The sequence below is a fragment of the Etheostoma cragini genome, chromosome 19 (assembly GCF_013103735.1).
Source record: "Etheostoma cragini isolate CJK2018 chromosome 19, CSU_Ecrag_1.0, whole genome shotgun sequence".
Classification (NCBI taxonomy): domain Eukaryota; kingdom Metazoa; phylum Chordata; class Actinopteri; order Perciformes; family Percidae; genus Etheostoma; species Etheostoma cragini.
In genome coordinates, this window is record NC_048425.1 from 5527528 (window position 1) to 5540919 (window position 13392).

Below are 13392 nucleotides of genomic sequence, written 5' to 3' on the forward strand. Positions count from 1 at the left end.
CACACACACACACACACACACACACACACACACACACACACACACACACACACACACACACACACACACAATAAATACTTACTAAGCATTCTGATCGGGGAGGGCTTTCTAGCCGCGCTGACGGCTGTCAGAAACCGAGCGTAATTCATGATTCCTGCGAAATTGTTAAATCGGACATGTTTATCCTCATATACTGATACGTACTATAACATTGGATTTATATGTTTATGCAGCTTCCACTGGGGAGCGTTTGTGTTATAATCTTATTTTATTTTAAAATTAAAACGCTGTAACTTATGAAATCAACTCTATGTGACTAAAGACAACTTGATATACAAATAATTCCCTATTTCAACATGCTTGGAGGCAGTTTGAATGACTCTTTCACAACGCAAATTACTTTAAAGTAATCACTACAATGAACAGGTAAACATAAAGTATACTCAATACATTTAACGGCAGTTACGGTTTTAACCATAGACTGTTATTAATATACAATCTATGGTTTTAACTCGAGCACGTTCGGCCTGTGTAACTGACCTTGCGTAGCTCGGCTTGATCACCCCGGTGGCTTCTGGATAATGTTTCTTGGTACACCAAGATTTACAGTGGTCAACCTGCTGCGTCCGTTACGTGAACTACATTACCCAAGATGTAAAGCAAATGCACAATTATTGCTACCAGAGCTTTCGGCTGGCTAACACCAACTTCGCTATACCAAAGAGCCTAGAGCCGAAAACTAAAGCGTCTATGGCTGTACAATTCAAGCCACCACAACTGTTCACATTCAGTACTTAGCTAGCTACATTGTGAGCGTCCTCCATTTATATTTTCTCCACTAGCGGGAAGCAGACTAATAAGAATGCAAGGGCTCCGAATTACCGGAAATGACGAAGAAGGTGAACTTCCGTGTTGTTAGCGTAGCCTTCATTAGAGCTATGCAGTACACCGTGTGTGTGTATGACAAACTAATATACTGTCTATGGACGAACTGTCTAATGTTAGCTTACTTTTAAATCGGTACAGTCAAAGTAGCTTCAGGCTTGCAGTCTGTGCCACATCATTTTCTTTTAAACTGGTAACTAGAATCTATTTTTGCTATGGAAGTTTTTCAGACATTGAATGCTTGCTAGCAAATGTGAGTGATCTCCCGGCTAAATAAGGCAATTGACTTAACGTTACAGTTGTGGCTTAAACTGACGGCCTCATCCAAACAAACCGTATACAAATAGGAATGAAATATGCTGTCTGTTTTAAGATAATCTCACGTCAATGTAACTGCTGCATACTGTAACGTTAACGTATTAATGTTGGATTCTCTCACTTTTTCAGATAACCGAGATTTCTGCTGCCATGTAGAGGCTGTCCTGTCTTTGGTGTTTACATCCCTGTCGTCGTTTCAATGGGGAAAAGGAAAGACATGATTCATCCCAGGTTTCTCTGTAAGTATACACGATTATGTGGCCGGGTTGGGTCAGTTGGTTTTTACACAGAGGTGTCGAGGGTTCGAGTCCGAACTGTGACGAGTTCCTGCAAGTTTTTCCCCTTTCTCACCCTGCTGTCCTGTCCATTAAAGGCGGAAAAGCCCCCAAAAAATCTTTAAAAAATAAATAAGTAGCCTCTATACCATTATAGCACGTAATTAATCATGTTGATACGCAGTCTGGCTTTCCTTATGCCGAAATATACACTCAGTTATTAGGCACAAGCTACAAAAGCTAATCCTCTTCTAACTCCTACTTCCATTGGTTATAATGTTGAAGGTTGTAGTTTGTGCCGCTGTATCATAGTCTTAACAGTTATACTTGTAAATGAAAATAAAAGCAGGACTGTTGTATAGGTATTTATAAGTGTAAATAATAAACTAGCAACTAATACAGTACATTCAATTTATTATTCCATCATTTGGTCACAGTGGAAGGTAACAATTTTTAAAACTCAAATGTCATATTTTTGTCAATTTTTGTTGCAAATTTGTTGTGAGCAGTCTACCAAATATCAACAGTAAAATGTTCTTGGACTGATAATTGTTTTTGCTTTTATACAAATTTTCTTGGCTGACATGGCGACGAAATGGCAATCACAATGTCTTAGTTCATACATGTTTATAGCATGTATTTGTTGCTTTTCCCTCGTCTTCTGCAGGTGAAGGTGGCTCAAGCCTGCACAGCGTTCACAAGCGGAAACACAAAAAACACAAGAAGCACAAGAAGAAGCACCACAGCTTCACCGAGGCCCCTGAGCCTGTGGTGGTTCCTCGGCCTCCCCCACAGCTCCGACTCAAGATCAAACTGGGAGGACAGACGCTGGGGACCAAGAGGTGAGGCAGGATGTCAGTAGTACTCCGTTTCATAGAAACCTAATCACTCAGCGAGATTCTGTTTCTATCTGTTATAGTGTTCCCACCTTCACCGTGCATCCCGGTGTGGCTTGTCCTCCCTCCCCCTTGATGATTATTAATAATGTTGATGACGACGACGATGATGATGATAACGACGACGACGATGATGATGATGATGAGGATGATGAGGACGACGATGAGCCCTCTGTGCCTTTGGAGCAGTATCGGGCCTGGCTGGGTAAGTTACAAATTACTACATACTGGAGCTTGATGAAAAGTTATTAGAGTATCTGTGGTTTATATATCTTAACATTGTGATAGAGGTTATAAGTTTCTGGTTCCTGGTCTTAAAGGCTTCATTACAGGTAAATGAATCAACTTTCTGAATGTAGTTTGAGCTGACTGAAATCAACAATCGATGCCTTTACCCACTTATTACCAATGGTTTCCTTGAGACCATATCCTCGTGCCCCTAGTTAAAAATTGTTTAGTTTTTGACATTTCTCTTCTCGTGAAATACTGGACACTATTTATATCTTTTGGTCTTTAGAGAAAAATCTATTTACTGCTCATAACTCATGTCTACACACTGAGGCCAGGTGTCACAAGTAAACTTTATTTAATTTTAAGTGGTCACAAGGCAAAAAGGTTGGGAACCACTGCTGTGTGGAAATGAATGGAAACCATTGGATCCCTCAAACAGTAAGAATATAAAACCAATGAACAATGCTACAACCTGTATCACATTGATGTAAACATTTAAAGCTAACTAAAATTGAAAAAAAAAAAACACTGGTACTGTACTCTAAAATACGTTACCTCTATTACGGATGTAGAAATTGACCTTATTGGGTTTTCAGACATCTATTGTACGCTAAACAAAAGCTTAACCCTCGGGTAAAAAAAACTTTTTCAACACCTTTTTCCATGCCTTTTTCAAGATTTTTTACATTTTTGAAAAAACAAGGTGATAATATTTTGTTGATGCTTTTTTCAAGGCTCACATTGAAGCTTTTCTGCTTTCAATGTATTTGACTTTCCTCGTTTGTCAAAAAATGTAGACTTTTTTTTTCTTCTATTAAACATTTGAATTGTATTTGAAGAGCGTTGCATGGAACTACCCGTGTTATTTTTGGGCAATTTTGTCAACAGCAACCTACATTTCTCATATAGAAAACTTGGAAAAGGGGTCAGACTGGAACAGAGTTTTTTTTTTTTTTTTACAATTTTCAAATCAATAACTCAGGTGCACAGTTAAAATCTGTCAATTAGGGTTTTGGTTGGACAATAAACGCATCATGTTTATTTTGTTTGTTCTGTTTCAGATGAAGACAGCAACCTGGCCGTGTCTCCTATGCCAGACATAGACTCAGACTCCATGCTGGGCGTCCCTGTAGACGAGGAGGAGAGGTGGTTGGACGCTCTGGAGAAGGGAGAGCTGGACGACAACGGAGAGCTCAAGAAGGAGGTGGATGAATCTCTGCTCACGGCCAGACAGGTGAGCAAAGGCAGAAACCTGCCCTTCCGTTCTCTATTGATCAATCAAATGCTTAAAGCAGCTATAAACCTACATCCCTGAGTGTGATTTAATTTCTTTGTATGTGCTCAGAAAGCCCTTCTACACAAGCAGCAGAGCCAGCCTCTCCTGGAGCTCCCCATGGGTTACAAGGAGAAGGAGATGACGGCAGAGATGATGCAGAAGCGGGAGGAACGAGCCCGAAAGAGACGCCTGCAGGCCGCGAAGAAGGCAGAAGAGAACAAGAACCAGACAATAGAGAGACTGACAAAAACCAGCAAGGCCAAGATCAAAAGCATGAGAGAGAGGAAGTCCAAGCAGAATCAGTGTCCCATGGTCCGGTACAGCGACTGCGCCCAGGGCATGGCTATCTCCTTCCCCATCGGGGTCCCTGCTCCAGTCCCAACACCCCCCTGTCCTCCACCAGCAGCCCCGGTGAACTGCGGGGCCAGCGGCTGCTCCAACCTCAAGAAGTACTCCTGCTCAAAGACCAGGGTTCCCCTCTGCAGCCTCGAGTGTTACAAGAGGAACTTGCTGCTTAAACTTTAAGGGAAGAATAGATCCTAAATGGATGTGGTTCCGTTACGACGTTGGGATGTGATGAAGGTGCATACAGTCGACGTGGTTTAACATTTAATGACATTTACGTGACACAGATGCTCGTGACTCCACAGATGTGGTAGGTGTATTTTGAACTTTAAACATGAATCTGGTCTGGGCTAAGAATGTGGATTTACACTTGTTTGTAGCTGTGTCATATTGATAATAATGGTTTTCCCTGCAGTGATGCTGGTTACACAATTCAATTATGTACATTATGGAATGTTAGGATTTTTTTTAAATCGGTGTACCAAATATAATACAATGTATATGATTTCCATTGGTTGAAGACTGCATCAAATTAATATTTTTGTGTATGTTTGGAGAAAGAGTAGCATTAATTCCACTAGCTTGGACTGTTCTTCATTTAGTCAATGTAAAATAATGATGTACGTATGTAAAAACTGACAAAGGATATAAATAACAGGAACATTTGTTTTGAAAGATTAAAAGAGAAACTATTGCATTTTTAATCTCAATTTTGTAACATGACTCAATTTCCATACAAAACTGTACATCTTAAATTAAGTAACAAATAAAATGCCTTTCTGCATACAAATTGTGACAATATCAGTACAACCTTATTTGCTCTGTCAACATGTGGATGTGTGCAACAGCAAAGGTTTTATTGGTCCAACTTAGTAAACTTAGCAGGTTTTTGTCTGCTCTTATCAGAGGCTTACACCAAAGTGTCTGAGGTATTCAATGAATGAGAAGCTTTTCATATACAAAACAAACCTGGCACATATCTGTTGAGCAACAAGGCTCAAAAACGACCTGGTTTTAATACAGTATTTGCTGCTGTAAGACCAGAGTCACGCTCTCATCTGAAACAGGCGCATTGTTAGATTCAGACTTCACACAAAATCCCCACGTTTGCTCTCAGGTGTTTTACAAGCAGAACCGTTTGAACTGATTAGCTGAGAATACGACTCATGCTACAAGAAATGTAGTTTTGTGTCCATTATTGTCAGATCTAATAATCAAAAGGCCAGTCCGAAGGAGAGTCTGAAGGCCATCTCAACAGGAACCTCTGCCACGGAGTCATGGAAACACACGTAGAATTCTTGAGGGACGGGCTCGAGCAACATCCGTCTAAAAGACAAGAGAGATTGGGAGGTAAGAAAACCGTATGGACTGTTACCTCAATGCTATAAATGACTAAAGATAAATATGTTTCTTGGAAGTTGATAGACTTTGATTTTTATGTAGCTTAATTTACGCTAGGGGATTATAAAGAATAGTTATGGCTATCTACAAAACCATTGGATAAAAACAGTAAAAGCTAACTTCTGGTAGACTGTTTATTCACAAGGGAAATCTCCCTCTGGGGCCCAGCTACAAAAAAATTGTCTTTTGCATTCCATGACCCTTTTCCTTTATATCCTTCCTTCCTTCCTGTGCTCTGTCTCTTCTCTATGAATTGCTAAGACTGGAATTGGTAGCCTCTCAAAGACAAATCAGACCTTCATTCAAAAGCTTTTTCTTCCTCCCCTTTAAGATAAATCCCATCCCAAAGCTGCCTACTCATCACCGTCTTCTTACAGCAGCCTGAGGTGAAAACAGCATTACTGGTTTCTCATACATGAAGTGCCACTCACTGAGGAAACACAGATATGTTGGCTGCATGTAGGCCTAGAATTTATTCTTTCCTTCATTACACTGTACTGTTTTTGACTATTATTTATATCACTATATCTACAATATTGAGTCTATTAAAAGGATTATTTCCCTGAAAACAATATACCACCGACCAGGTAAAAGCAAAATGTTAAATTGTTGCAGGAGCCACATATATTTTCACTGATGCATAACTAATCATCACCCCAATATTCAAAAAACTTTAAGGCTTGTAGATAAAATTCTTTGAAGCGGAAATACCCTATAACCCAGTATGTCATGGTGGGAGCAGGTTTCCTCTGGTCGGTCCAGTTCTCAGGTTTACACTGAAACAGGACCCCATGTTCCTTTACTGGACCCAGACCCCAACCAGCGCCCTGAGGCCTGTCTGCAGCCCGACGGCCCTGCAGGAGAGGAAATCACACAATCACACCAACAATCGCTTGGTTTATCAAAGGTTGACAGAGGACTGAGGGGAGGCTTCCAAAGAGACAGATCAGGAGATTACATCTTCTAGTAAAATAAAATGTAATCTAACTTTGGAATCAACCTAGTCCACAGTTTATCAAAGTGCTGTCCCCGGCCCAATGACAGTATTTTTGGGGGCTTTTTCATGATTTCTTTTAAATGGTTGCCAAACGTTTTCTGCAGGGCCCCCTTTTGTACAACTTTTCAAAATACTAAACTATGACTTTTTTGTGACATTTTATACTATCACATTATTGTGACTTTTTTGACAAACTATAAAATTATTTTTTTATGACTTTTAATCATACTATAACTTTTATCAACATACTATACCTATGATTTTAAACATTAAAAAAAACATCTAGACATACTATACTTTGTCGTTTCAAATTTTCCAGAAATACTATACCATTTTTCCCCCTAACATTGACACTATGCTTTGACTTTTTCTACAAACTATACTATGACTTTTTTCCACATACTATACTATGACTTTTTATCTTTTTTTTTACATACTATACTATGACTTTTTGTCCACTTTTTCAACATACTATAGCATGACTTTTTTCGACATACTATACTATGACATTTTATCTATTTTTTCGGCATACTATACTATGACTTTTTTCAACATAGTATACTATGATATTTTTCAGCATACTATATTATGACTTTTTATCTATTTTTTCGACATAGTATACTATGACCTTTCTCAACATACTATACTATGACTTTTTATCTATTTTTTCGACATACTATACTATGACTTTTTTCAACATACTTGACTATGACTTTTTTCGACATACTGTACTAGGACTTTTTGTCCACTTTTTTCATCATACTATAGTATGACTTTTTTCGACATACTATAATATGACATTTTGTGTACTTCTTTGACATACTATACTATGACTTTTTTCGACATACTAAACTATGACTTTTTTTGACATACTATACTATGACATTTTTCAGCATACTATACTATGACGTTTTGTCCATTTTTTTTGACATACTATACTATGACATTTTATCTATTTTTTCGGCATACTATACTATGACTTTTTTCAACATAGTATACTATGATATTTTTCAGCATACTATATTATGACTTTTTATCTATTTTTTCGACATAGTATACTATGACCTTTCTCAACATACTATACTATGACTTTTTATCTATTTTTTCGACATACTATACTATGACTTTTTTCAACATACTTGACTATGACTTTTTTCGACATACTATACTATGACGTTTTGTCCACTTTTTTCAACATACTGTACTATGACTTTTTGTCCACTTTTTTCATCATACTATAGTATGACTTTTTTCGACATACTATACTATGACATTTTGTGTCATCTTTGACATACTATACTATGACTTTTTTCGACATACTAAACTATGACTTTTTTTGACATACTATACTATGACATTTTTCAGCATACTATACTATGACGTTTTGTCCATTTTTTTCGACATACTATACTATGAAATTTTGTCTATTTTTTCGACATACTATACTATGACTTTTTTCGACACACTAAACTATGACTTTTTTCGACATACTGTACTATGACAGTTTTCAGCATACTATACTATGACTTTTTGTCAATTTCTTTCGACATACACTTAGTATGACCTTTCTCAACATACTATACTATGACTTTTTATCTATTTTTTTGACATACTTTACGATGACTTTTTTGACATACGATACTATGACTTTTTTCAACATACTATACTATGACCTTTTGTCCACTTTTTTCAACATACTATACTATGACTTTTTTTCCACTTTTTCCGACATACTATACTATGACTTTTTTTTTCTCACTTTTTTCGACATACTATACTATGACTTTCCCCTTTTTTCGACATACTATACTATGACATTTTATCTATTTTTTCGACATACTATACTACGACTTATTATCTATTTTTTCGACATAATATACTATGACAGTTTTCAGCATACTATACTATGACTTTTTGTCAATTATTTTCGACATACTATAGTATGACCTTTCTCAACATACTATACTATGACTTTTTATCTATGTTTTTGACATACTATACGATGACTTTTTTGACATACTATACTATGACTTTTTTCAACATACTATACTATGACTTTTTGTCCACTTTTTTCAACATACTATACTATGACTTTTTTTCCACTTTTTCCGACATACTATACTATGACTTTTTTTCCCACTTTTTTCGACATACTATACTATGACTTTCCACTTTTTTCGACATACTATACTATGACTTTCCCCTTTTTTCGACATACTATACTATGACATTTTATCTATTTTTTCGACATAATATACTATGACAGTTTTCAGCATACTATACTATGACTTTTTGTCAATTCTTTTCGACGTACTATACTATGACTTTTTCCGACATACTATACTATGACCCTTCTCCACATACTATACTATGACTTTTTTCGACATACTATACTATGACTTTTCATATATTATTTCGACATACTATACTATGACTTTTTTTTACATACTATACTACGACTTTTTTTTCGCATACTATACTATGACTTTTTTCCACTTTTTTTGACATACTATACTATGACTTTCCCCTTTTTTTGACATACTATACTATGACATTTTATCTATTTTTTCGACATACTATACTATGACTTTTTTTTTAATACTATGCTATGACTTTTTTTTTTTACATACTATACTATGACCTTTGTCAATATACTATGACTTTTTATCTATTTTTCGACATACTATACTATGACTTATTTTGACATACTATACTATGACTTTTTTCGACATACTATATTATGACTTTTTTTGACATAGTATACTATGACAGTTTTCAGCATACTATACCATGACTTCTTGTAAAAAAAATTTGACATACTATACTATGTTTTTTTATCTATTTTTTTTTTACATACTATACTCTGACTTTTTTTTGCATTCTATACTATGACTTTTGTCTATGACTTTTTTCGACATACTATACTTTGACTTTTTAACTATTTTTTTGACATACTATACTATGACTTTTTTGACATACTATACTATGACTTTTTTCAACATACTATACTATGACTTTTTGTCCACTTTTTTCAACATACTATAGTATGACTTTTTTTGACATACTATACTATGACTTTTTTTCCACTTTTTCCGACATACTATACTATGACTTTTTTTTCCACTTTTTTCGACATACTATACTATGACTTTCCCCTTTTTTCGACATACTATACTATGACATTTTATCTATTTTTTCGACATACTATACTATGACTTTTTATCTATTTGTTCGACATAATATACTATGACTTTTTTTGACATACTATATTATGATTTTTTTCGACATAGTATACTATGACAGTTTTCAGCATACTATACTATGACTTTTTGTCAATTTTTTTCGACGTACTATACTATGACTTTTTTCGACATACTATACTATGACCCTTCTCCACATACTATACTATGACTTTTTACGACATACTATACTATGACTTTTTATCTATTATTTCGACATACTATACTATGACTTTTTTTTACATACTATACTACGACTTTTTTTCCACATACTATACTATGACTTTTTTCAGCATTCTATACTATTTTTTTTCGGCATATTATAATATGACCTTTCAACATACTATACTGTGACTTTTCAACATGATGTTTTTACATACAATGACCTTTCTCGACATACTATACTATGACTGTTTTGACATACTATACGATCACGTTTTTGTGACTTTTCAACATACTATAGTATGACTTTTTTCGACACACTAAATATGACTTTTTTCGACATACTGTACTATGACAATTTTCAGCATACTATACTATGACTTTTTTTCGACATACTATACTATGACGTTTTTCCACTTTTTTTTTACATAGTATACGATGACTTTTTATCTATTTTGTTGACATACTATACTAGGACTTTTTATCTATTTTTTCGACATACTATACTATGACTTTTTTTTTTACATACTATACTATGACTTTTTTGTGACTTTTTGGACCTACTGTAATATGACTTTTGTGACTTTAACCACATACTATGACTTTTTTTTTACCTACTATTCTATGATTTTTTGCAAACTATACTGTGACTTTCTTCCTTCATACTATACAATGACTTCTTTCGACATATTATACTATGATTTTTGAATGTTTACATAACGACATGTTTAGCGCATTGTCATTCATGGCGATGTAGAGTGAAGGCCAAAACAGGATTATAAAAGAAACAACTGCTTAACTGTAATTGTTGTGCATATGACAAATAAAGAAATTTGATTTTGAAGATTGATTTTGCAGAATTTGTGAATGTGTCTTTTGTGAATGTGTCATTGCCCCATTGCCTCCACACTTGAATGCAATGCCCGGGTGCGTGATTGGTATAAGCGCATCAAAGCACTTGCTTACTGTACTATGATTCTGTTCCGACATACTATACTATACACATACTATGCCTTTTTTTTTTTTTTTACATACTATGACTTTATTTTTGACACACTAAACTATGACTTTTTTCAACATACTATACTATGACATTTTTCAGCATACTATACTATGACTTTTTTTGACATACTATACTACGACTTTTTGTCCATTTTTTTCAACATACTATACTATGACTTTTTTTGACATACCATACTATGACTTTTTATCTATTTTTTAGACATACTATACTATGACTTTTTCCAACATACTACACTATGACATTTTTCGACATAGTATACTATGACAGTTTTCAGCATACTATACTATGACTTTGTGTCAATTTTTTTCGACATACTATAGTATGACCTTTCTCAACATACTATACTATGACTTTTTATCTATTTTTTTGACATACTATACAATGACTTTTTTGACATCCTATACTATGACTTTTTTCAACATACTATACTATGACTTTTTGTCAATTTTTTTCGACATACTATAGTATGACCTTTCTCAACATACTATACGATGACTTTTTATCTATTTTGTCGACATATTATACTATGACTTTTTATCTATTTTTTCGACATACTATACTATGACTTTTTTTTACCTACTATTCTATGATTTTTTGCAAACTATAATGTGACTTTCTTCCTTCATACTATACAATGACTTCTTTCGACATATTATACTATGATGTTTTGAATGTTTACATAACGACATGTTTAGCGCATTGTCATTCATGGCGATGTAGAGTGAAGGCCAAAACAGGATTATAAAAGAAACAACTGCTTAACTGTAATTGTTGTGCATATGACAAATAAAGAAATTTGATTTTGAAGAATGATTTTGCAGAATTTGTGAATGTGTCTTTTGTGAATGTGTCATTGCCCCATTGCCTCCACACTTGAATGCAATGCCCGGGTGCGTGATTGGTATAAGCGCATCAAAGCACTTGCTTACTGTACTATGATTCTGTTCCGACATACTATACACATACTATGCCTTTTTTTTTTTTTTTTTTCTTTTTACATACTATGACTTTATTTTTGACACACTAAACTATGACTTTTTTCGACATACTATACTATGACATTTTTCAGCATACTATACTATGACTTTTTTTGACATACTATATTACGACTTTTTGTCCATTTTTTTCAACATACTATACTATGACTTTTTTGACATACCATACTATGACTTTTTATCTATTTTTTAGACATACTATACTATGACTTTTTCCGACATACTACACTATGACATTTTTCGACATAGTATACTATGACAGTTTTCAGCATACTATACTATGACTTTTTGTCAATTTTTTTCGACATACTATAGTATGACCTTTCTCAACATACTATACTATGACTTTTTATCTATTTTTTTGACATACTATACGATTACTTTTTTGACATACTATACTATGACTTTTTTCAACATACTATACTATGACTTTTTGTCAACTTTTTTCAACATACTATAGTATAACTTTTTACGACATACTATACTATGACCTTTTTCCCACTTCTTCCGACATACTATACTATGACATTTTTTTCCACTATTTTCGACATACTATTCTATGACTTTCCCCTTTTTTCGACATACTATACTATGACATTTTATCTATTTTTTCGACATACTATACTATGACTTTTTATCTATTTTTTAGACATACTTTGACTTTTTCCGACATACTACACTATGACATTTTTCGACATAGTATACTATGACAGTTTTCAGCATACTATACTATGACTTTTCGTCAATTTTTTTCGACATACTATAGTAAGACCTTTCTCAACATACTATACTATGACTTTTTATGTATTTTTTTTACATACTATACGATGACTTTTTTGACATACTATACTATGACTTTTTTCAACATACTATACTATGACTTTTTGTCCACTTTTTTCAACATACTATAGTATGATTTTTTTCGACATACTATACTATGACATTTTGTGTACTTCTTTGACATACTATACTATGACATTTTTTTCCACTATTTTCGACATACTATTCTATGACTTTCCCCTTTTTTCGACATACTATACTATGACATTTTATCTATTTTTTCAACATACTATACTATGACTTTTTATCTATTTTTTCGACATACTATACTATGACTTTTTTTGACATACTATATTATGATTTTTTTCGACATAGTATACTATGACAGTTTTCAGCATACTATACTATGACTTTTTGTCAATTTTTTTCGACGTACTATACTATGTCATTTTTCTTCATTCTATACTATGACCTTTGTCCATTTTTTTTGACTATACTATGACTTTTTTCGACATACTATACTTTGACTTTTTAACTATTTTTTTGTCATACAATACTATGACTTTTT

The 13392-nt window shown here is 34.0% G+C and overlaps 3 protein-coding genes across 13 annotated transcripts in view; 1 reads left to right on the forward strand and 2 right to left on the reverse strand.

Annotated features, from left to right (window-relative positions):
- Positions 1-833, reverse strand: part of aadat (aminoadipate aminotransferase) — a 7746-nt gene extending 6913 nt beyond the window's left edge. Inside the window, exons 1-2 of one of the 2 annotated variants that reach the window (XM_034856345.1) lie at positions 541-833; positions 83-154 (exon numbers count right to left, since the gene is read on the reverse strand). In XM_034856345.1, coding sequence (XP_034712236.1) covers positions 83-149 — 67 coding nt within the window. In that variant the 5' untranslated portion in view covers positions 150-154; positions 541-833. The remainder of the gene's footprint in view (positions 1-82; positions 155-540) is intronic. The other variant, XM_034856346.1, reaches the window with a different exon arrangement.
- ino80b (INO80 complex subunit B) overlaps positions 1-5563 on the forward strand; it is a 6398-nt gene extending 835 nt beyond the window's left edge. The window contains exons 1-7 of one of the 4 annotated variants that reach the window (XM_034856352.1): positions 891-1138; positions 1325-1442; positions 2146-2320; positions 2398-2473; positions 2510-2579; positions 3667-3839; positions 3951-5563. In XM_034856352.1, coding sequence (XP_034712243.1) covers positions 1403-1442; positions 2146-2320; positions 2398-2473; positions 2510-2579; positions 3667-3839; positions 3951-4406 — 990 coding nt within the window. In that variant the 5' untranslated portion in view covers positions 891-1138; positions 1325-1402 and the 3' untranslated portion in view covers positions 4407-5563. Of the gene's footprint in view, positions 1-890; positions 1139-1324; positions 1443-2145; positions 2321-2397; positions 2580-3666; positions 3840-3950 lie in introns of those variants that run through there. The other 3 variants (XM_034856350.1, XM_034856349.1, XM_034856351.1) reach the window with 3 other exon arrangements.
- The window catches only part of intu (inturned planar cell polarity protein), a 41849-nt gene that overhangs the window by 6454 nt on the left and 22003 nt on the right, over positions 1-13392 (reverse strand). For 3 of the 7 annotated variants that reach the window (XM_034856333.1, XM_034856334.1, XM_034856330.1), the window contains 2 exons: positions 6339-6481; positions 4908-5552 (listed from right to left, as the gene is read on the reverse strand). In XM_034856333.1, coding sequence (XP_034712224.1) covers positions 5441-5552; positions 6339-6481 — 255 coding nt within the window. In that variant the 3' untranslated portion in view covers positions 4908-5440. Of the gene's footprint in view, positions 1-4907; positions 5553-6338; positions 6482-13392 lie in introns of those variants that run through there. The other 4 variants (XM_034856331.1, XR_004654509.1, XR_004654510.1 and 1 more) reach the window with 4 other exon arrangements.